General features: G+C 44.5%; 1 protein-coding gene across 3 annotated transcripts in view; it reads right to left on the bottom strand.

Annotated features, from left to right (window-relative positions):
- tada3l (transcriptional adaptor 3 (NGG1 homolog, yeast)-like) overlaps positions 1-24,934 on the bottom strand; it is a 44,554-nt gene that overhangs the window by 3,428 nt on the left and 16,192 nt on the right. For 2 of the 3 annotated variants that reach the window (XM_055648151.1, XM_055648149.1), the window contains exons 2-8: positions 21,759-21,993; positions 15,231-15,481; positions 9,301-9,406; positions 7,919-8,060; positions 6,347-6,444; positions 2,137-2,246; positions 287-472 (exon numbers count right to left, since the gene is read on the bottom strand). In XM_055648151.1, coding sequence (XP_055504126.1) covers positions 287-472; positions 2,137-2,246; positions 6,347-6,444; positions 7,919-8,060; positions 9,301-9,406; positions 15,231-15,481; positions 21,759-21,965 — 1,100 coding nt within the window. In that variant the 5' untranslated portion in view covers positions 21,966-21,993. Of the gene's footprint in view, positions 1-286; positions 473-2,136; positions 2,247-6,346; positions 6,445-7,918; positions 8,061-9,300; positions 9,407-15,230; positions 15,482-21,758; positions 21,994-24,702; positions 24,927-24,934 lie in introns of those variants that run through there. The other variant, XM_055648150.1, reaches the window with a different exon arrangement.

The raw sequence follows: 24,934 nt of genomic DNA, 5'->3' as shown, positions 1-24,934 counted from the left end.
AGGTACATGGATTTGAAGACAATGGAGGGACAGGGATCATGTGCAGGCAGAGGAAATTAGATTAACCAGGCATCATATTCGGCATAGACATTGTGGGCCAAAGGGCCTCTGCTGTACGCTTCTATGTTCTTTCTAGGACATGTTTATTTATTTTAAAACCTGAATACAAGAATATAAAATGTCACCAGTCCAGTTTTCAGACCAGTGCTATACAAATCTTGTCTTTCATTTCACCCTAAGCCACTAGCATCTAGAGATAATCCTCAACCCAGCCCATTTACGCTACCTGAGAAGTTCCTGTTTCTTTGCACGATTGTGGCTACTGAGGGCTTTCAGTTCTGCCTGACGTTTACGGAGCTCTGCTAGGACTTCATCCTCGGAGTCTTCAGTAGGACGATCCTCAGAATCCAGCAGACCCTGTGCAATGAGTTCTTCCTTGATTCGAGCTTCCAGAGACTTTGTGTGAGGAACACTGCACCAGATAAACGATACCAGTTAAATTAATAGCTTTACACAGTGAACTATGACAAATGATCATTATTTAAAAAGGCCATCACAACGGCTCACAACTAATGAACACTAGACACAAATGTGGACAAGCAGATTGTCAAGTGCTAATTTAGTTGAAATTGATACATAAACATTTATTATATAACTACACATAAGCCCTGTTTGGAAATGGTGCCAGTTATTGCCAATTGTCTGCTGTTACCATCATGATTTTATATACCTCTATAAGATCACCCTTCAACCTCCTGTGCCTCAAGGAACAAAGTCCTAACCCTTCCAACCTCTCACTGCAGCTTAGGCCCTCGAGACCTGGCAATATCTTTGGAAATCTTCTCTGCATTCTTTCCAGCATAATAGCATCTTTCCCATAGTAGGGTGACCAAAGCTGAACAAAATACTCCAAGTGCAGACTGATCAACATCTCATATAACTGTAATATAACGTCCTACCTTCAAAATTAAATTCCCTGACTGATGCTCTACAACACTCCCCAGAGCTCCACTGTTCACTTACCAAAATGCAACTGCTCACATGTTTCTACATTAAACTCCATCAGCCATTCCACAGCCCACTTGCCCAGCTGATTAAGATCAACTGTCTTTGCTGTCTACAATACCACCTATTTTAGTGTCATCTGAAAACTCCCTAATGTCTTCTACATTCTCATGCAAATTGTTTACATAGATGACAAACAGCAAATGGGCCCAGCACTGATCCCCAAGGCACACCACTAGTCACAGGCCTCCAGTCCAAAAAACTAACCTTCCACCATCACCCTCTGCTTCCTCTCATGAAACCAATTGTGTATCCGATTAGTGAGCTAATCCTGGATCCAATGTGTTCTAACTTCCCAGAGCTACCGACCTACCAGAACTTTATCAAAAGACTTGCTGAAGTCTATGTAGACTGCATCTACAGCCTAGTCGACCTTCTGGGCTACTTTTTCAAAAAATGATCAAATTTGTTCCTTCCTATATCTCGGCTGGTTGCCTGCAATTTCTTCTCTGGCTTCCCACAGTGGGCTCGGGTAAATCTGATTAGGCCCAGGAAATGAATTTACAAAGGGCCTTATTCTCTTTCTAGCTACCCTTTCTCCTGTAATACTTATAAAATCTGTGTGGATTATCCTTCAAGAGCTGTCTCATGCCGCCCTTTTGCCCTCCCGATTACTTCATAAGCAAACTCCTCAATCCCCTATAGTTCTCCAGGGATACACTTGATTCCAGCTGCCCATACCTGGCCCGCACCTGATTGGCCTGACCAGTGGCTCAATTTCACTCATCATCCAGTCTTCCTTACCTACCTTGTCTTTCACTTTAATGGCAAACCTTGAACTCACACAATCAACCTTTTAAAAGCATCCCATTTTTCAGATGCCCCTTTACAACAAACACCTACTCCAATAACCTGTGTGAATGAAGACCATAATTTTCTTAAACAATGACGTATATATTCTTCATGTCAAAACACCATTTTTCTTTCATTCCACAATCTGTTCATTTATTAATGTCCTGAGATAAAGCTTAAGAGTGCAAATTAACTTAGCATCTCACATTTCCAGGGCAGATGTTTACACTGATCTTTCCCATTTGTAGCCAGTGCAATTGTATTGTCCAGGCACCATACCTAAATGTTTTATTCTGACTTCGAGGAGAGGTGCTTGCTCCATCAGTTCCCGCGTCTTTCCCCGTCATCTCTGGTATTGGGGAATCTTCCATGGGTGAAATAATGTTCTCCTGTGAAGGAAGGAAAAAAGGCATGAGATACCCAAGAGAACTCTGTTCTAGTCCGTTCAGTCTAGAACATAGAATGGAACAGGCCGTCTTGTTCACAATATCTGTGCTGAACACGATGCCAAGATAAACTAATCTCATCTGCCTGCACATCATCCATATCCCTCAATATCAGTTTGCCTCTTAAACACCCATCTGCCTCCATCACCACCCCTGGTAAGGTGTTGCAGGCACCACACACCATGTCAGAACAAAATTGCCCTGCAAAACTCCTTTCAATTTGACGGGATGGGCCAAAGGGCCCATTTCTGTGATTTACAGCTCTCCGACTATAATTATTATTTTTTTTAATGTAAATGTTTTTCAACTGTTTCTAAATACTTTGGATCATTTACTAAACATTGGAAAGGACCCACCAACAGCAAAAGCTGTCAGTGCGCCCTCAGGACAGTCCATAGCCAGCATCTAGGCTGTTGTTCGATGGTGCAGCTGCATAGCAAGGATGCAGTCAGCTGGGAGGAGTATCGCCACAAGTGGCATGTGTGGCCACTAGCATCCCACAAGAGGGGAATGCAAGATGCAGGCAGGTCCACTGAAATCCTATCATCAAGCGCAAATCCTCTCTCCACGGATGCTGCTTGAACAGAGAAACACTGAGGATTCACAGTTGTTTAATCATATTTCAGATTTGTAGCATCCACAGTAATTGATTTTATAATAATAATAATCATAATTTATTTGCCAAGTATGTTTTGCACCATATACGAGGAATTTGGTTTGCCATACAGTCATATCAAAAAGGCAACAAGACACACAACTACATAAAAATGTAACGTAAATATCCACCACAACGGCTCCTCCACATTCCCCACTGTGATAAAAGACAATAAAGTCTTATCTTCTTTCCTCACGCGGTCGGGGGAGTCGAACCAACTGCAGCCGTCAATCGAGCTCCTGTATTGGGGCGGTCGAACTCCTACGGCTTGGAGTCCCCGAAGTCAGTCTCTCACCAGAGACTATGTGCTCCATGATGTTAAAGTCCGCAGCTCCCGCAGGTTGGAGCACCAAATACCAACTCCTGGCAAAGGGATCGCCCGCTCTGAGATGTTAAATTCCACAGGCTCCGCGGTTTTGGAACTCTAAAAGCCTCGACCTGAGCGCAGCCTTCGATACAGTGAACCATAACATCCTGCTCACCAGACTCAAAGACCTCGGCATTGAAGGCTCTGCACTCAGCTGGCTCCGTTCCTACCTTTCCAACAGATCCCACGTCAGGGGCGACAGATAGCACAATGGGCTAAGAGTTCGGCTGGCGACCGGAAGGTAGCCGGTTCAAATCCCGCTTGGAGTGCATACTGTCGTTGTGTCCTTGGGCAAGACACTTCACCCACCTTTGCCTGTGTGTAATGGAATGTAATTACGGCGGCAGGCGGGGGCACACCGCGACGCCCTGTGTCTCCCTTTCAAGGGAGATGCTAAAAATGCATTTCGTTGTCTCTGTACTGTACACTGACAATGACAATTAATTGAATCATTCATTCATTCATCTCTCTCCACAACCACACCTCTGCTACAGCCACAGTCACTCAAGGCGTTCCCCAAGGCTCCGTACTCGGCCCCCTCCTCTTCATCATCTACATCCTCCCCCTTGGTCAGATACTCCGCCACTTCAACCTGGACTTCCACTGTTACGCCGATGACACCCAGATCTACCTCAGCACCAAATCCCCCCACAACCCCCCCTCTCCCATATCAACTCCTGTTTGTCAGCTATAAAAACCTGGATGCAACATAACTTCCTCAAACTCAACAGCGATAAGACAGAATTCCTCCTCATAGGCTCCAAAGCCACACTCAGCAAAATCAATAACCTCACTCTCACCATCGACGGCACCACTGTCTCCCCATCTCCCCAGGCCCGCAACCTTGGCGTGATCTTTGATTCCACCCTCTCCCTTGAGCCTCACATCCGCCATGTCATTAAAACCTCCTTCTTTCATCTCCGCAACATCGCCAAACTCAGACCCTCTCTCACACCTCCCGCTGCTGAAAGACTCATCCATGCCTTCATCTCCTCCTGACTGGACTACTGCAACTCACTTCTCCTTGGCATCAGCTCCACCTACATCAACCGACTCCAACTGGTCCAGAACGCAGCCGCCCGACTCATCACCCACACCAAATCCTGGCATCACATCACTCCAGTCCTCAAACAACTTCACTGGCTTCCCATCTCCCACTGGATCACCTACAAAATCCTGGTCCTCACCTACAAAGCCCTCCACCATCTGGCCCCCCCATATCTCACTGACCTCCTCTCCCCCTACCAACCCTCACGGTCCCTCAGATCCACATCAGCCGGTCTCCTCTCCATCCACAAATCCAACCTCCGCAGTTTTGGGGACAGAGCCTTCTCCAGGGCAGTTCCCAGGCTCTGGAACTCCCTCCCCCAACTGATCCGCAATTCCGTGTCCCTCACCATCTTCCAGTCCCGCCTCAAGACCCATCTCATCACCTCTGCCTATCCTTAGCCCCATGTCCCCCTCCCTTTTCATCTGTGCATTAATTGCCTCATATTGTGTTTTGAATTGAATTCTGTCTTTACTTTGTGTACTAGTCACGTCTCTACTATTTATTTCATTCCCCTTACATGTTTTTCCTCTACGTGCTAAATTTTTGTAAGGTGTCCTTGAGACTCTTGAAAGGCACCCATAAATAAAATTTATTATTATTATTATTACACAATGTTAGGCGGACGGAGATACGACACGGATACAACACGGAAAAAGTCGCTTCTCCATCGAGGTAAGAGATAAAAGTTTCCCCCGCCACCTTCCTCAAATACAAAACTAAAGATAAGCTAAAACATACATTTTACAACAAATTAAAAACACAAAGAAGGGAAAGGACATAGACAGCCGTTGGCGAGGCAGCCATCGTGCGCCTCTTTTTCTAATGAACAACTTATAGTATGATTCCAGCAGTTTACTTTTTCACCTGCCTCCAAGACGGAATTACAATATTTCACTTATGCAGATGCGGCAGCATCCCTTCTCAGACTGAAATTGTTTTACCTTAGATTTACTAATCAATCAAGTGATCTCATGGGAGAATGCGTTGATAACTCTTCTTCCGTTAGGTCCCATTTGGATTATTGGGTGCAGTTCTAGTCACCACACCATAGGAAGGATGTGGAGACTTTGAAGCGGGTGCAGGACTGTTTGGATTGGAGTATATTTGTTCTGAGGAGAGGTTGGACAAACTTGGATTGTTTTCTCTGGAGCTTTGGCAGCAGAGGGTCCACTTGGTAGAAGTATATAAAACTATCAAGAGGCAGAAATAGGTACATAGTCTTTTTCTGGAATACTAGAGGGCATAGGTTTAAGGTTAGAGGAAGACTAATTCAGAGGAGCTATCTAAAACAAGTTTCTTATTTACACAGAGAGTGGTGGGTGCTTGAGATATACACCGTGTGCAACGGATGCGATTGGTTAGACTGCATACTGGTTGGTTTTTGACGGTGCGCTGAAGGGCCTGATCTTGTGCTGTATCGTTCTCTGTTGTACATTATAGATTCAGCGTCATATGGCATAGAAACAAGCCCTTCGGCCCAAGTCCTCCATGCTGACCAAGATACTCATCTATGCTCGTCTCATTTGCCCACATTTAACCCATATCCCTCTGATCCATTTTCGTCATTCAGTGCACTATGGATAACTCGACTGTAATCATGTATAGTCTTTCCACTGACTGGTTAACACGCAACAAAAGCTTTTCACTGTACCTCGGTACATGTGACAATAAACTAAGCTAAAGTTTACGGCAAAAAGATTAAAATCTGCCTTTCGAATTGAATAGAATTTTGTTGTTTTTTTAAATCACAATGAAACTGAAATATCTGTCCACCCAACTCCATGCCAAACAACTTGCCACTCCACCTGTTGCCCCAATTGCACAGTAGGTAAATGCATTATTTTGGTAGCACGGAGGTGCAAAAAGAACAGTTGCGAAACACCCAACATAAAATGGAGCAGAATAGATAAATCTGAAATATCTTGGAGAAATTTAGCAGTCTATGACCTGCCTTAATACTCCAGTCTCACCTCCACCAAAGCCTGGAGCAATCGTTGTGTAAGGGGGCCAAAAGGAGAGCCGTCTTCAGGCTGATCATGTTGTTCCTTCTTCAGGATTGCGTCCACATCTAACAAGAGAAGAATCACTTACAACTAATGGATACATTTGTACACGATTTTTTAAAGAAATCATATACAACCTGTCACAAAAGGGGCAAGGTAATAGAAAGGGAGCCAGTAAGCAAGAGGGTGACCATAAATGTAGTCACGGTTAAAGAAAAGGTAGGCAGCGAGAAACATTGAGAACTTTCACCAGCTGATATCAGTAATAGAATCTCAAGCAGAAAAAAACTGCTCATTTAGTTCAGGAGGAGGTCAAACAGCACTTTGAGCTGCACTGACATTATCAAAACATATTCCACTAATCCTACTCTCCCTCATTCTTGCATTTTTTTTTTGCTCTCATTCAAATTATTTATCCAGATCCCCTTCAAAGGTCATGGTAAAATCTGTATCCATCAAAAAATAAGCATGCACTCCAAATCATAACCATTGCAGTCAATTATATTTTTCTGCAAGTCAACTCAGATTTTTAGCCATCACCTTAATTGTGTCCTCTAGTTAGAACCCTTCAGCCAACAGAACAGATTGCCTCATTTTGTTTTGTTTCAATTCATCATTTAAACATGATTACCAAGTCTCTTTTTCATTGAAGCGCCAGATTCATTGTTTACAAATATCACCAAGTCTCTCCCTGCCTTCATTCTCTAAGCAAGCACAATTTTCCATACATGTCGCAATTTGTAAAAGTCAGCATAGATCTGGAGAACAGTAGAAAGGATAAGTCGAGTTCATGAAGGGACTTTAAGTTGCAGAATTGGGTTTTTGAATCCTTGCACAGGGGTTTGGCATATTAGCTGGATTGGAGGTGACGGGGGCAAATGAGATATTTTACACTTCAAGATGAGGAGTACAATTTTGTTTGAAATGTAAATGAGCTGGAGTTATGTATCCAGTGCCAAAACAGTATTTATTCTGGTTTCCGCTCCTGGGAAACGGGAAGAACAGAAAGCGAGGATAGCAAGTTTGGAGGACGGGTGGACCAGAGGTTAAGACCAGTGGTTAGTAATTTTGATGGGAATTATTCTGACCCCTGCTCCATCAGTGGCAGTCCGCCAGTCAAATCAGATACATTAAACAGATCTTTCTCAGATGAGGCAACGCTCCAGAAAGCCTGTGTAGGAAGGAAATGCAGATGCTGGTTTACACTGAAGATAGACACAAAATGCTGGAGTAACTCAGCGGGTCAGGTAGCATCTCTGGAGAAAAGGAATAGGTGACGTTTCAGTCTCTGAAGAAGGGTTTCAAGTCCGACGAAACATCACCTATTCCTTTTCTCCAGAGATGCTGCCAGACCCGCTGAGTTATTCCAACATTTTGTGTCTATCTCCAGAAAGCCTTCTTGAAAACAAACATTAAATGAATAAGTAGGCTAAAGAGTAAAATAAGCAAAACGTTGAAGGACTGTTCAATCTGCTAACTTTATTATAAAAAAACACACTACTTGCAGTGAAGTGAATTGCACTGTGAAGTCCAGCTCACCTTTCGAGTCGAGCTCAGTCAAAGCTCCAAGCACACCTTTCTTCTTCTCTGCTGCGGCCGCAGCACGTGCACCTTCCTTCTGCTCCTCCAGAAGGTCCTCTTGCGCCCAACGTTGCGAGTAATGTTTGCCCAGAGGAGGGATCTGCACACACAAGGACACAATGAGAAATGATTGGAGGTAAGAAAGACGATAAACGGTTAAGGATTACTCACTTCCACAGAATGTCCACAGCAACACCACCCCTCCACAATCAATGCTTCTTTCCTATCGACTGCAACCATTAGAATGCATTACTCTCGCACACTCAGAGGTGTGATTTGTGCTCAGCTGTTTCAATCTTCCCTGCTTTTCCAGTGAATGTGTCTGGCCGCCCCATTTCAAAAATAATTAAAATTAACAGGGCTGTACTGCACCATCAGGGATCTCAATATTCCAGAGATGTGCACCAATTTATAGAGATAGGAGTTCAGATTACACCACAGCGAACAGGGCACTTAAAATTGGAATAAAATACATAATTTAATATTCGAGAGCTATGATCTTTGTCAATATCTTTGCAAAGGGAAATGTGGCATTGTTATACACAGCCTCAATTGTCTACCAAACAGACACTCAAGCTGGTTACATAAAATGACTGTGTCGTGGGCGTGCCTTCTAGGTGGTGGATCATAACAGTGTCTCTCTACCAAAGGTTGTAGGTTCTCTGCTCAATGGCATCATTAGGCAAGGAAACCATTATAGGCACAAAGCAAGATATGAATTTGGCGTAATGCTTCATACCCTCGTTTTCAATCTTCATCATCCTTCCCACAAAATCAAATCTATGTTGCTTTCAAAAGCTTCCTTAAAAGAGACACAAAATGCTGGAGTAACTCAATGGGTCAGGCAGCATCTCTGGAGAACATGAATAGGTGGCGTTTTGGGTCAGTACCCTTTTTCATGATCTTAAGACTGAGTCTGTAGAAGGGTCCCAACCCGATACATCATCTATCTATGTTTTCCAGAGTTGTTGCCTGACCTGCTAAGTTACTCAAGCACTTGTGTAGGAAGGAACTGCAGATTTAAACTAAAGATGGACAGAAAAAGCTGGAGTAACTCAGTGGATCGGACAGCATTTCTGGAGAAAAGGAACAGGCGACGTTTAGGGTCTCGACCTGAAACGTCACCTATTCCTTTTCTCCACAGATGCCGTCTGACCCACTGACTTACTCCTGCTTTTTGTGTCTATCTTGCTTCCACAGCACTTGATCTTTTTTGATAAACCAGCATCTGCAGTTTCTTGTGTCTCCTAAAAATGACATTCCCTTTGGTAGCGTTTTTTTTTGCTTTCTAACCCATTCTTTAGTTTCACTCCCCAGGTTGGTCAATGTTCGACTTTCACCTTGTAATACTCTGCTTCATCCTCAGGGGGTTTCAGAAGGTCCTCAAGGATACGGATCTCCTCATTAGTTATATCAGCACAGTACGGTTCCACTGATGCCCAGAATCTGCAGCAGAAGACGATTACTCCAATGAACATGTAGCAACTGTGGACAAGAGAACTCAAACACCAAAATAACAACAGGGAACATTGGAGATACTCAGCGGGTCAAACAGCAGAATTTGAAAGAGTACTCTGAAAAGAGTCTTTGAATGCCAAAGACTTTGTGTTGTCTATCAATTTGTTTTTTTCGCTGCAACTACTGCCTGTCCTGCTGAGAATCTCCATGATTTTCTCTTTTTATTTCAGATTTCCAGCATCTGCAGGGTTTTTTTGCTTTAAAATTTTTCAAATTCAGGATGCACCACAAAATTGTTAGATTGAAACAAAATTAAAATAATCTGCTTACAATCAATAATAAATCAGTAAGATCAATAACGTATAAATAATGTCCAATATTATCTGCAGTTGATAAAAAGGTTTCAAAGAAGAGTGTCAAGGACAATATCAGGGGTTTTAAAGCTAACAGCAAAAGCTTATACATTTGAACTAATTTTGATTAAAGTAGATTATGGAAAATAAATACTTGTTCTTAAAGTGGTTCAGATGCAAATAACCTAGATACAGTGATTTACCAGAAAAATGTTTGGTGAATATCAGCAATTAAATAAAGCATTTGTTTTCCTTAAAAGTGATGAGGTTGAGAGCCTACATTTTGTGAACATTGTGATTCTAGCAGCAAAAGTGTTTAATTGTCATGTATCGACAACAGAACAATGAAAGCCAAATAAGCCATTTAGAATGGAGATGAGCATGGCCGTCCGAATGGGGGGGTGCGTTAGGTGCGACCGCACCCCCCTTTTTTTCCCCTAAGAAAAAAATAACCAAAAAAAAAAAATCGGAAAAACCCCCCCAAAAAACCGGAAAAGAAAATCAACGTTTCCACTTTGGAAACGGCCAGTTCTCTGTTCTCCCGTCGCTGGGCAAGAGTGGTTGTATCTGAACCCAATGGCTGTAACCCCAACACCAGACGCCGCTGCGGCGGAGCCCGCTCCCCTCGCCTCCCCCCGCCGCCGGGGCCCAAGCCATTTTCCCCCCACCCCACCCCCGCTGGGCCCACGCCACCCCCGCTGGGTCCACGCCACCCCCGCTGGGCCCACGCCACCCCCGGCTGGGCCCACGCCACCTTCATCCGCTGGGCCCGGTGCCACCCGCGCTGGGTCCATCGCCACCCTCGCTGTGCCCCCGCCACCCCCGCTGGGCCCACGCCACCCCCACTGACCCCCGCTGCCCCCGTCATCTTCATCCCCCCCGCCCGACAGAGAAGGCGCCATCTTCATCTTCACCCCCCCGCAAGAAAGAAGGGGGAGGGGGAGAGGGAGAGGGGAAGGGAGGGGAGAGAGAGATTGGGGAGGGGAAAGGGGGATTATCTTTAGTGAGATTGCAAAATTAAGGTTTTAGAGCTATTATATTTTCTCCTCCATATGAATAATATTAAACAATATCAAATAATATCAAACAATTGGAACTGCTTTCTTTTCCTTGATAACAATACTGAAAAATATGAATTCCATAGTTTGTGACATAAATACACATTTTAATGGGATCATTATATACAGATGTAACATTTCAATTTCGAGATCGAGGGGGGAGAAGGGGTGTTGGGGGCAAATATGCGTCAAGCCGATAGCCTGATCATTAAAGAGTTAAAATATATCCTAATTGATAAAGAGCTGAGAAGAGCAATCAGAGCTGCCAAGGAAAGGTACTCTGAGAAGTTGATGAGCAAGTTCTCAGCTAAAGACTCTTCTTCAGTTTGGAAGGGCATGCAAGAAATCACCAGCTATAAGAGGAAAGCCCCCCGCTCTTTGGACAATCGTCAGCTGACGAACGACCTGAATGAGTTTTACTGCAGGTTTGAAAATCAGAAACGTAACCCTGAAACCCCCTCCCCAACAAACACAGGCAGACCCCAGTCTGCAAAGAATGGACCCTGCACACTCTCCTTCCCATTCATCACTTCACACCTACTTAAGGCAAGACTCCAGTATGAAAAGAGTGCACCCTTTCCCACCCCACCCAACACTTCACACCTACTCATAGCCTGACCTCAGTCTGCAAAGACTGGGCCCTTCTACACCCATCCTATTCCAATCACCATTTCACACCCAATTACTAATTTTTGACCAGTCCCTGCCTGCTTCAAAGTCTCCACTATTGTCCTTGTACCCAAAAAGGTAAGGATTACTGGTCTTAATGACTACAGGCTTGTCGCACTGGCCTCTGTAGTCATGAAGACCGTTGAAAGGCTTGTGCTGGCCAAGCTGAAAAATATCACAATCCCTCTGCTGGATCCTCTGCATTTTGCATATTGGGCCAATAGATCTGTGGATGACGCAGTCAATCTGGGCCTGTACTTCATCCTCCAGCACCTAGACCGCTAGGGAACCTATGCGAGGATTTTGTTTTATTGATTTTAGGTCTGCATTCAACACCATTGTGCCAGAGCTACTACGCTCCAAACTTTCTGAGTTGACTGTGCCTGAACCCCTCTGTCGGTGGATCACCAGCTTACTGACAAGACAGGAAGCAGCATGTGAGGCCGGAAAGCATATCTCGGACCCGCAAACGCTCAGCATAGGAGCACCGCAAGATGCGTACTCTCCCCTCTCCTCTACTCTCGCCACACCAATGACTGCACCTCCACAGACACCTCTGTCAAGCTTCTCAAGTTTGCGGCTGACACAACCTTGATTGGACTGATCCAGGATGGGATCTCTGTACTCTTTTCAGTTTGACATCTTTCCTATAACATGGTGCCCAGAACCGAACACAATATTCTAAATGCAGTCTCACCAACGTCTTATACAACTGCAACATGACCTCCCAACTTCTATACTCAATACTCTGACTGATGAAGGCCAAAGTGCCAAAATACTTTTTGACCACCTGATATACCTGCGACACGACCTTCAAGGAACCATGCAACCATCAACCATTCCTCTGCCCACCTGGCTAAATGATCCAGATCCTGCTGCAATCTTTCACAACTATCTTCACTATCTGCAAAACCACTCACTTCTGTATCATCAGCAAACTTGCTAATCTTGCCCTGTTCTGTGACGTTTCACAGAGTGCTGGAGTAACTCAGCGGGCCAGGCTGAGTATAGAAGTTGGGAGGTCATGTTGCAGTTGCATAAGAAGTTGGTGAGGCCGCATTCAGAGTATTGTGTTCAGTTCTGGGCACCATGTTATAGGAAATATGTCATCAAACTGGGTACAGTGAAGATTTATGAGGATGTTGCCAGGACTAGAGGGCCAGAGCTATAGGGAGAGGTTGAGTAGGCTGGGACTATTTCATGGAGCACAGGAGGATGAGGGATGATCTAATAGAGGTGTATAAATCATGATTTGAATAGATATGGTTGAGTCTTTTGCCCAGAGTAAGTGAATCGAGGAGCAGAGGACATAAGTTTAAGGTGAAGGGCAAAATATTTAATAGGAATCTGTGGGGTATGTTTTTCACACAAAGGGTGATAGGTGTATGGAACAAGCTGCCAGAGGAGGTAGTTGAGGCAGGGACTATCGCAACATTTAAGAAACAGTTAGACAGGTACATGGATAGGACAGGTTCGGAGGGATATGGATCAAACGTGGGCAGGTGGGACTAGTGCAGATGGGACATGCTGGGCCGAAGGGCCTGTTTCCACACAGTATCACTCTATGACTATCTTTCCCTCTCAAACCCATTCTCCTGCCTTCTCCCCATTACCTCTGACACCAGTATCAATCAAGAATCTATCAACCCTGAAGAAGGGTTTCGGCCCGAAACGTTGCCTATTTCCTTCGCTCCATAGATGCTGCTGCACCCGCTGAGTTTCTCCAGCTTTTCTGTGTAACCTAAGAATCTATCAATCTCTTCCTGAAAAATGTCCATTGACTTGACCTCCACAGCTGTCTGTGGCAATGAATTCCACAGTTTACCACCCTCCGACTTAAGAAATTCCTGCTCATCTCCTTCCTAAACGAATGTCTTTTAATTCTGAGGCTGTGGTCACTGGTCTTAGACTCTCCCACTAGTGGAAACATCCTCTCCACATCCACTCCATCCAGGTTTTTACCAGGCTGGGACAGATGGCAACAGTTTCACACTGTGTCCCAAAGCTTGTGTCCTGTCCTGCATCACCCATGGCAGCAGATATGTTATAAGAGAGGGCAAGCATCATAACAAAGTAGCTCACGATGGTTTGGGTAACATTCAGGAATGTCTATGCATGTCACATCATGAATATTACTGAAGAACGGTCTTGACCCGAAATATAATCTATACCATTTCTCCAGAGATGCTGCCTGACCCACTGAGTTACTCCAGCACTCTGTGAAACGTCGCCTATCCATATTCTCCACAGATGCTGCCTGACCCACTGAGTTACTCCAGCACTTTGTGACTATTTTCCCTTCACCCATCTGCCCAAGCCCACTCTTCCTATGTTCTTTTCCACCCATAAACCTCTCTCTGCCTTTACATTTCACTCCTCTTTCAAATCTGCTCTACTTATCTACATGCATTTTTCTTCTTCACTCTTTAGTCATAGAATGATGCAGTGTGGAAACAGGCCCTTCAGCCCAACTTGCCCACACCGACCGACGTGTCCCATCTGAACTAGCCCCACTCACACGCGTCTGGCCCATATCGATCTAAATCTGTCCTATCCATGTACGTGTCCCAATGTCTCTTAAACAGTAGGATAGTCCCAGCCTTAACTACCTCCTCTGGCAGCTCGCTTTGTGTGAAAAAGCTACCTCTCAGGTTCCTGTTAATTTCTGAAATATTGGTCTTAAATTTGGTGCAAAAATGCTCCAAAATAAGGCTCAGAATGCATCAGAGAGCATCTAAAAACCCTGGCATCGAGGGACTTCACGCTTCGCGCACGTGATGTGCGCAGCGCGCACATTATTTCACATTACGTTTTTTGTAATCCTGTCATGCCACCCCCTTTTTGAAAAGCTTCGTACGGGCCTGATGAGGAAACACTTTTTCACACAGTTGTGAGTCTGTGGAATTCTCTGCCTCAGAGGGCGGTGGAGGCCGGTTCTCTGGATACTTTCAAGAGAGAGCTAGATAGGGCTCTTAAAGATAGCGGAGTCAGGGGATATGGGGAAAGGCAGGAAAGGGGTACAGATTGTGGATGATCAGCCATGACCACATTGAGTGGCGTTACTGGCTCGAAGGGTCGAATGGCCTAGTCCTGCACCTATTGTCTATTGAAATTCTTACTTGCAGCAGCATAACAGGCCTGCAAACAGAATACACATTGATAACATATTACAAAAAAAATCAATAAATTAATTACCCCAATACTAGTGCAAAAAAACCTCAGTGCAATCAAGGACAACCACAGCTGATAGTTGAGGTTAGAGTTGTGTAGTGTTCAAGGGCCTGATGGTTGTTGGGAGGATGGGCACAAAATGCTGGAGTAACTCAGTGGGACAGGCAGCATCTCTGGAGAGAAGGAATGGGTGACGTTTTGGGTCAAGACCCTCTTCAGACTTGTTGGAGGAAACTATTCCTGAACCTGGTGGTCACCCCAGCTCGATAGATGTGCAGACTGCAATGTTACACACAACTGTCTGGCCCTCAGTTGAGGCCGAGGAGGCAGAAGGCCAAATCAAACAAACTTCATTGTTTTATTTCTCCCTTCAGTTTACTCACTTCTCGTGGGAGGTGGGGCAGAGTACAATAAAGAATTCTTACCATCTGATAAGAGGTACAAAAGAAAACATTGTTACACTTACAACAAGCTCCACAGAAACCTGAAGGTGCCGCACCTTTCCTGACCTACAGACCTCGCCTGACAAGGCTACGGGCTATTGGTAAAGCAAGATCCTACCTGTTAGGGGCGTCGTTCTTTGGAATTCTGGGAACATCCAAGGGATCATCTGTAAATTCATACTCCTGTATTTTGGGCTGTACATTTTTGGATTTAGGGCGCCCAGGACCAGGTCCACTTCCATGACTTCCTTTTCCATCAATTTTCTGCTTCTTCGGTTTCCCATGTTTCTGTGGCGTTCCATGCTCCTGTTCTTTCACAAATTTCAACAGCCTCTTATCACCTTTTTTATCCTGCCAGTCTGTGAGGATCTGAAATCACAGTTTAAATGCTCTTCAAACAAAAAGCACTTCTTCAAGTCGTCAAGTCAAGTTTAGTTTATTCGTCACATACACATACGAGATGTGCAGTGAAATGAAAAGTGGCAATGCTCGCGGACTTTGTGCAAAAAGACAAACAAACAAACAACCAAACAAACTATAAACACAATCATAAACACACACATATTCTTTTTCATTAAATATTGTGGGCGGAAGGAAAAACGTTCAGCATCAGCGTTTCCTCACTCAGAGAACAGCAATGTATGGAAGCTAGAGCTGTCACAGTGATGCTAATGGGAATGTTCTTCTGAAACTAACCATGGGCCAAAGTCACAAACCTTGAAAAAAACTAGCAATTACTGCATTTTGAGTGTCACGCTGGTACATAATAGTTAAAGAAATGTGTAAGAAAGAACTGCAGATGCTAGTTTAAATCGAAGGAAGACACAAAATGCTGGAGTAACTCAGCGGGTGAGGCAGCATCTCTGGAGAGAAGGAATGGGCGAAGTTTCCGGTGGAGACCCTTCTTCAAACTGATTTCAGGGGAGGGGACGGGACAAAGATAGAATGTAGTCGGAGACAGTAAGACTAGTGGGAGAACTGGGAAGGTGAAGGGGATGGAGAGAGAAAGCAAATGCTATCTGAAGTTAGAGAAGTCAATGTTCATACTGCTGAGGTGTAAACTACCCAAGCGAAATATGAGATGCTGTTCCTCCAATTTGCGCTGGACCTCATTCTGACAATGGAGGAGGCCCAGGACAGAAAGGTTACATTGGGAATGGCAGGGGGAGTTGAAGTGCTGAGCCTCTAGGGGATCAGGTAGGTTAAGACGGACTGAGCGGATGTGTTCAGGGAAACGATCGCCGAGTCTGCACTTGGTCTCGCCAATGTAGAGAAGTTGACTCCGGAACAGCGGATACAGTAGATGAGGCTGGAGGAGGTGCAAGTGAACATCTGCCTCACCTGGAAAGACTGTTTGGGTCCTTGGATGGAGTCGAGGGGGGGTAAAGCGATAGGTGTTACTGCTCAGGTAGGAAAGGAAGCGTTTGTTGAGGGCGTTTTCTCAGGTAGGAAAGGTATCTCCACCCCTTTCTTTTTTGGTTTGCCACTGCTACACGGGTGGTTTTAAACTGAATAAGGGGGGTGGGGTGTCGAATGGGATAGTGGACGATGGAGTTAAAGGGAAAGGGTTTCTTAAATGTGTGAGTGTAGAGACAGAGGGGTGTAAAATGAGGGTAGAAGAAATAGGTAGCAAGGTGAAAAGTAAAAGTGGCAGGCAGACAAAACCAGGGCAAAAATCAAAAAGGGACATTTTTCAACATAAGGGGTAAGAGCGCTGTAAAAACAAGCCTGAAGGCTTTGTGGCTCAATGCAAGGAGCATTCGTAATAAGGTGGATGAGTTGAATGTGCAGATAGCTATTAATGACTATGATATAGTTGGGATCACGGAGACATGGCTCCAGGGTGACCAAGGCTGGGAGCTGAACATCCAGGGATATTCAATATTCAGGAGGGATAGAGAGAAAGAAAAATGAGGTGGGATAGCGTTGCTGATTAGAGAGGAGATTAACGCAATGAAAGGAAGGACATTAGTTTGGAGGATGTGGAATCGGTATGGGTAGAGCTGCGAAACACTAAGGGGCAGAAAACGCTGGTGGGTGTTGTGTACAGGCCACCTAACAGTAGTAGTGAAGTTGGAGATGGTATCAAACAGGAAATTAGAAATGCGTGCGACAAAGGCAAAACGGTTATAATGGGTGACTTCAATCTACATATAGATTGGGTGAATCAAATTGGCAGGGGTGCTGAGGAAGAGGATTTCTTGGAAAGTATGCGGGATAGTTATCTAAATCAACATGTAGAGGAACCAACGAGAGAGCAGGCTATTTTAGACTGGGTATTGAGTAATGAGGAAGGGTTAGTTAGCAGTCTTGTTGTACACGTGCCCCCTTGGGCAAGAGTGACCATAATATGGTTCAGTTCTTCATTAGGATGGAGAGTGACATTGTTAATTCAGAAACAATATTTCTGAACTTAAAGAAAGGTAACTTTGAGGGTATGAGACGTGAATTGGCCAAGATTGACTGGCAATTAATTCTAAAAGGGTTGACGGTGGATATGTAATGGAAGACATTTAAAGACTGCATGGATGAACTACAAAAATTGTTCATCCCAGTTTGGCAAAAGAATAAATCAGGGAAGGTAGTACATCCGTGGATAACAAGGGAAATCAGGGATAGTATCAAAGCGAAGGATGATGTGTACAAATTAGCCAGAAAAAGCAGCATCCCGGAGGACTGGGAGAAATTCAGAGACCAGCAGAGGAGGACAAAGGGCTTAATTAGGAAAGGAAAAATAGATTATGAAAGAAAACTGGCAGGGAACATAAAAACTGACTGCAAAAGTTTTTATAGATATGTGAAAAGAAAGAGATTAGTTAAAACAAATGTAGGTCCCTTGCAGTCAGAAACAGGTGAGTTGATCATGGGGAACAAGGATATGGCGGACCAATTGAATAACTACTTTGGTTCCGTCTTCACTAAGGAAGACATAAATAATTTGCCGGAAATAGCAGGGGACCGCGGGTCAAAGGAGTTGGAGGAATTGAGTGAAATCCAGGTTAGCCGGGAAGTGGTGTTGGGCAAATTGAATGGATTAAAGGCCGATAAATCCCAAGGGCCAGATAGGCTGCATCCCAGAGTACTTAAGGAAGTAGCTCCAGAAATAGTGGATGCATTAGTAATAATTTTTCAAAACTCTTTAGATTCTGGAGTAGTTCCTGAAGATTGGCGGGTAGCAAACGTAACCCCACTTTTTAAGAAGGGAGGGAGAGAGAAAACGGGGAATTACAGACCAGTTAGCCTAACATCGGTAGTGGGGAAACTGCTAGAGTCAGTTATTAAAATGGGATAGCAGCACATTTGGAAAGTGGTGAAATCATCGGACAAAGTCAGCATGGATTTACGAAAGGTAAATCATGTCTGATGAATCTTATAGAATTTTTCGAGGATGTAACTAGTAGCGTGGATAGGGGAGAACCAGTGGATGTGGTGTATCTGGACTTCCAGAAGGCTTTCGACAAGGTCCCACATAAGAGATTAGTATACAAACTTAAAGCACACGGCATTGGGGGTTCAGTATTGATGTGGATAGAGAACTGGTTGGCCAACAGGAAGCAAAGAGTACTAATAACCGGGTCCTTTCCACAATGGCAGGCAGTGACTAATGGGGTACCGCAAGGCTCAGTGCTGGGACCCCAGCTATTTACAATATATATTATTGATCTGGATGAGGGAATTGAAGGCAATATCTCCAAGTTTGCGGATGACACTAAGCTGGGGGGCAGTGTTAGAGGAGGATGCTAGGAGACTGCAAGGTGACTTGGATAGGCTGGGTGAGTGGGAAAATGTTTGGCAGATGCAGTATAATGTGGATAAATGTGAGGTTATCCATTTTGGTGGCAAAAACGGGAAAGCAGACTATTATCTAAATGGTGGCCGATTGGGAAAGGGGGAGATGCAGCGAGACCTGGGTGTCATGGTACACCAGTCATTGAAAGTAGGCATGCAGGTGCAGCAGGCAGTAAAGAAAGCGAATGGTATGTTGGCTTTCATAGCAAAAGGATTTGAGTATAGGAGCAGGGAGGTTCTACTGCAGTTGTACAGGGTCTTGGTGAGACCACACCTGGAGTATTGCGTACAGTTTTGGTCTCCAAATCTGAGGAAGGACATTATTGCCATAGAGGGAGTGCAGAGAAGGTTCACCAGACTGATTCCTGGGATGTCAGGACTGTCTTATGAAGAAAGACTGGATAGACTTGGTTTATACTCTCCAGAATTTAGGAGATTGAGAGGGGATCTTATAGAAACTTACAAAATTCTTAAGGGGTTGGACAGGCTAGATGCAGGAAGATTGTTCCCGATGTTGGGGAAGTCCAGGACAAGGGGTCACAGCTTAAGGATAAGGGGGAAATCCTTTAAAACCGAGATGAGAAGAACTTTTTTCACACAGAGAGTGGTGAATCTCTGGAACTCTCTGCCACAGAGGGTAGTTGAGGCCAGTTCATTGGCTATATTTAAGAGGGAGTTAGATGTGGCCCTTGTGGCTAAGGGGATCAGGGGGTATGGAGAGAAGGCAGGTACGGGATACTGAGTTGGATGATCAGCCATGATCATATTGAATGGCGGTGCAGGCTCGAAGGGCCGAATGGCCTACTCCTGCACCTAATTTCTATGTTTCGATGTTTCTGCTTTCCAAAGAGACCGTTCCCTCCGACACTCCCTGGTCAACTCGTCCCTTCCCACCCAAATCACCCCCTCCCCAGGTTCCATAGCGATCTTGATTACACTTCTTCCCACCCTGTTTCCTGGAGAGGCTCTACCTCTACTCCCAATTCCTCCGTCTACACCACATTTGCGCCCAGGACGAGGTGTTCCACACCAGGGCATCGGAGATGTCTTCATTCTTTAAGAAAAGGGGGTTCCCCTCTTCCATTATAGATGAGGCTCTCATTAGGGTCCCCTCGATATCCTGCAGCTCCGCTCTTACACCCTTTCTCCCCATTCGTAACAAGGACAGAGTCCCCCTTTTCCCCCACCATCCACCCCATCAGCCGTCGCATACAGCATAAAATCCTCCAACATTTTCGTCAACTCCAACAGGATCCCACCACTGGCCACATCTTCCCATCTCCACCCCTTTCTGCTTTCCACAGAGACCGTTCTCTCTAAAACTCCCTGGTCAACTCGTCTGTTCCCACCCAAACCACCCCCTTCCCCAGGTACTTTCCCCATGCAACCGCAGGAGATGCAACACCTGTCCCTTTAGTCTGAAGAAGGGTTTTGGCCCGAAACGTTGCCTATTTCCTTCGCTCCATAGATGCTGCTGCACCTGCTGAGTTTCTCCAGCACTTTTGTCTACCTTTACCTCCCCTCTCGACTCCATCCAAGGACCCAATCAGGTGAGGCAGAGATTCACTTGCATCTCCTCCAACCTCATCTACTGTATCCGCTGTTCCAGGTGTCAACATTTCTCCATCGGCGAGACCAAGTGCAGGCTCGACGATCATTTCACTGAATACCTCCGCTCAGTCCGTCTTAACCTACCTGATCTCCTGGTGGCTCAGCACTTCAACTCCCCCTCCCATTCCCAATCTGACCTTTCTGTCCTCGGCCTCCTCCATTGTCAGTGATGCCCAGCGCAAATTGGAGGAACAGCACCTTATATATCACTTGGGTAGTTTACACCCCAGCGGTATGAATGTTGACTTCTCTAACTTCAGATAGCCCTTGCTTTCTCTCTCCATTCCCTTCCCCGTTCTCACACTAGTCTTACCGTCTCCGACTATATTCTATCTTTGTCCCGCCCACTCCCCTGACATCAGTCTGAAGAAGAGTCTCGACCCGAAACGTCGCCCATTCCTTCTCTCCAGAGATGCTGCCTCATGCACCGAGTTAAAGAAATGTATCAGACAGAGGATAAGCAACATCTATCTGCATATCCATTTCCCCCCAAAAAATGTTAAGTGTGCAGTTTTGCCAAATTAACCTGCAAGGCGTATATGAATAAGATACTCTATTGTTTATCTCCACCACCAACTTACATCAAACACACATCCCTTCTGAACAGGTCAAATCCTGCAGTTACACAACTGCAAGAAAATGTCCATGTCTTGTTTTAACAATAAGAATACATCATAACCTAACAGGACCATGTTTGTCGATGAAAGGAGAACAAGAGTCATAGAAACAGAACTGGGACCCAAGGCAACAAAACCTTACTGCACATAACCCTTAACTGCTAATACACAAAACATGGGTAGTGATATTTTTTTCTTCTGAAAGTAATAATATCAAATATACGTGTCAATGCTGCACACACAGATTTTGCATTTCTATGAATGAATCAGGCTCGATGGGCAAAAAGAGTTTCTTGAAGGGTGGCACAGTGGCGTAGCAATGGTGTTGCTGCCGTACAGCTCCAGAGACCCGGGTTCATTCCTGACTATGGGTGGTGGCTGTACGTAGTTTGCACATTATCCCTGTATCAGCATGGGATTTCTCCGGAAGCTCCAGTTTCATCACACATTCCAAAGACATGCAGGTTTGTAGGTTAATTGGTTTCTGCAAATTGCCCATAGTGTATAGGATGCAAAAATGAAATTGGATAGAACTAATGTATGGGTAATCATTGGTCAGCGTGGACTTAGTGGGATAAAGGGCTGTTTGCACTGTGTCTCCAAACTTCACGGACTAGCATAATTCCAACCTGGGTCTCTGCCTCTAGGATGCGTAGTCGTCGACTCGCTGAGGAAAGCAGTGTTTCCAGCTCCAACTGTAACGTGTCCAGTTCCTCAATTCCAATCCCATCATCTTCTGAACGAGATAGTACAGCAGCATACCGGGGACACATCTTTGCATGGTCGACTGGCTTGAAGTCATGGAACTGCAGTGGGCAATCCTTTAGTTCGCTCATTTTGAACCAGTGGACTTCTCTCTAAAAACTGCGAGAAAAAACAGGCAATCAGTTTTCTGCTCCATTTACTAATTTTTGTAAGAATGCAGACAATGGTGGCATTTATTGCCCATCCCAAACCACCCTCAAGAAGATAACGGCAAGTCACTTTCTCAGACGACCCGCATGGTTCTGGTAAAGCTAACCCGATAACATTGTTTGGGGGAGGAGTTCCAAAATCTAGACCCTGCAACAATGGAGTGGCAATATATTTCCAAGATGGGATAGCGTGTGGCTTGTAGGGAAACCACAGATAAGTCATCCTCTGGTATCTGCCCTTGTGATCATTCTTCTTGGTAGTAAAGATCACACATTTTGGAAGTGCTGTCAGAGTAGCTCCTCGCCACATCATTCCCAACTTCTGACCTGCTCTTATAGCCAGTGTTTATGTAGCTTCTCCACGGGGTTTCCAATCAAAGGAGATGGCACAGGAGGTCAATGTTGGGAAGAGACCTTACCATCGCCAAGTAGATGGCTAGATTCCCTCATCAGAAATGGTCATTGTCTGGCCCTTTTGCGGTACAATTGCTATTTGCAACACAAGAACAATTTATCTGCATGTTGCCCGACTTCATTTCACAAATTGCTAATGGAATCCTACTTGGTGCCATACGAGGACATCCCCATTTCTGACCCTCATAGTAGAAAGAAGGTATTGCTGCAACATGTGAGGATGCTAGTGTTCAGAACAAAGGCAATTTCTGCAACAATATGTGCTGTTGGAATAATTGACCTCCCTCAACAATAATCGTCTTCCTCTATGCAAGGCACGACTTGAACCATTGTTTTACCCTCAATTCCCAGTCATTTCATTCTTACCAGGGCTTTTTGATAGTCATTGTTATCTTGATGTCGATGGCTGTCACTCTCACCCCACCTTCATAACCCAGCTCTTTGGTCCTAGTTTAGACCAAGACCAGAGGTTTGGTGCCATAATCATGACCATAATAAAAAACAAGCATCGATGAGTAGGCTATTGCAATCATGTGCTGATTGAGCACAGACTGACAGATTAGTGACTTATCAAATTGGATCTGTCACTGTACAAATTGAAGCAATAAACTACATTGTTGGGTAGGTACCAGCACCACAACAGTTTGAACAGCTAGATCTGGAATGCAAGTCGTAAGTACTACAGTTGAGTTGCCATCTGGTCCCATAACTTTTGCTGCGTTGAAGTGAAACAAATTGATTAAAGATTGGATTTTGTGACAGTGGGAATGTCAGGAGGAAGCAGAAATGAATCATTCCCGCAGCACTTTTGGCTTGAGTACACATGTACTGACGGGGCAGCATTATTAATAGAAGATTAAACAGAATTGAAATGCAGTCTAAAAAAAGTGCAGGTGATACACAAGTGCTCTGGTTCCACATTACACCCATGTCCTGTGAGCATCTTGTGCAATGTTGAAGTAAATTGGGTCATTTTATGCTTTAAAATTAAATTCAGGATTAGTATCAGCAACTCATCTCACACAAAGACGCAAGAGAATTCAGCAGGCCGGGCAGCATCTATGAAGAAAAATAGTCAGACGGTATTTCAGGACAGGACTGTTCTTCAGTCTGTCCATTACCCTCCATAGAGGCTTCCTGGCCTGCTAAATTCCTCCAACAGTCTATTTTGGGTCATTTCACTTGAAAGTTGACTGGAAGGGATTCTAATGCATTGCAGTGAGCTGGGTTTAAGGCAGACAAAAGGACATTGTACTCAGGACCAATTAATAAAAATCAGGTGATCACCTTAAAATCTGGAATTTCATAAGTCTAAAACACAATCTGAAAAATACCATAATTGAAAACTCAGATTAATGGAATAAAAATAAAATTGTAAATGATCGAAATCTAATATAGCAACAAAACACGCAGGAAACATTCAGCATCTTTGAAAAGCAAAACAGAGTTATTGTTTCAGGTACAGACTCTTTTGTCAGAAATAGGGAAGAAAGATCTAATAAAAGCAATTTTTAATTACTGAGAAACTGACAGGAGGACTGGATAAGGATGGGAATATCTATGATAGAACAAGTCCGTCAAATTGGTTAATATGACAGATGATTACACTTCTGAAGGGTATGCCCCTGAAACGTTATTTAACATAATTTTTCCTCTTTCCACAAATATTGCCTAACCTGTTAAGTATTTCTAATATTTTGCTTTTATTGAATACAGTAATGTTGAAAACAATTTGCAATCACAAGCAGAATTCTAAAGATTTGATTTCTTCCCAAACTATCCACCAGGTACAGTACAATGTTATATGCAGCATTTAGTAATTCTACCCTATCAAGGGATAACATCCATCCTAACGTTCTTGCTACGGATAATCAACTTACCATTACCAACACAAATTACCATTATGTGATCAGAATCACCGATAGACAAAAGCTGGGTAGCTCAAAACCACTCAAGATCTGGATTTTAAAAACTAATTTACAGTTCCCAATGTCGTCTCAACACAGTATGCACCTTGCCATCAAATAGGTGACCAAGTTATCACCTGACACAGGATTAACATAGACTCAAGATAGGTTATGTCAAAAATATATATCTAATCCTAGCATCTAATGCATCATTTCTTTGCAAGTCCTGGGATCAATAGCAGTTCCAGAATTGTTAGCTGTGCCCTCCTTTGTTTAACAATTCTATTTGCACCGTGTGAAATAAAGCCCAAATACTCAGTGGTTTAGGCACAGCATACCTATGGTGTTGAGGTACAGCAGAGAGAACCAACAACAATGGGATGGTGTGGGTAGCGACCAGCTTGTTACTGGGCGCCGCGCTGTTTCACATTGTTGCAAAGGCGAGGTTGTTACATTCACGGGAGACCCAGCTCCGTCCCGGGCTGCATGTGGGGAGGAGGGGGGTGGGGGATGCCTGCATGGCATAAAGCCGCGCACCACATGTGCATTCGGCCCTCACCCCAGCCCGCT

The sequence above is a fragment of the Leucoraja erinacea genome, chromosome 16 (assembly GCF_028641065.1).
Source record: "Leucoraja erinacea ecotype New England chromosome 16, Leri_hhj_1, whole genome shotgun sequence".
In the NCBI taxonomy this organism is placed as follows: Eukaryota; Metazoa; Chordata; class Chondrichthyes; order Rajiformes; family Rajidae; genus Leucoraja; species Leucoraja erinaceus.
This window is presented reverse-complemented; position numbering and strand designations above follow the sequence as displayed.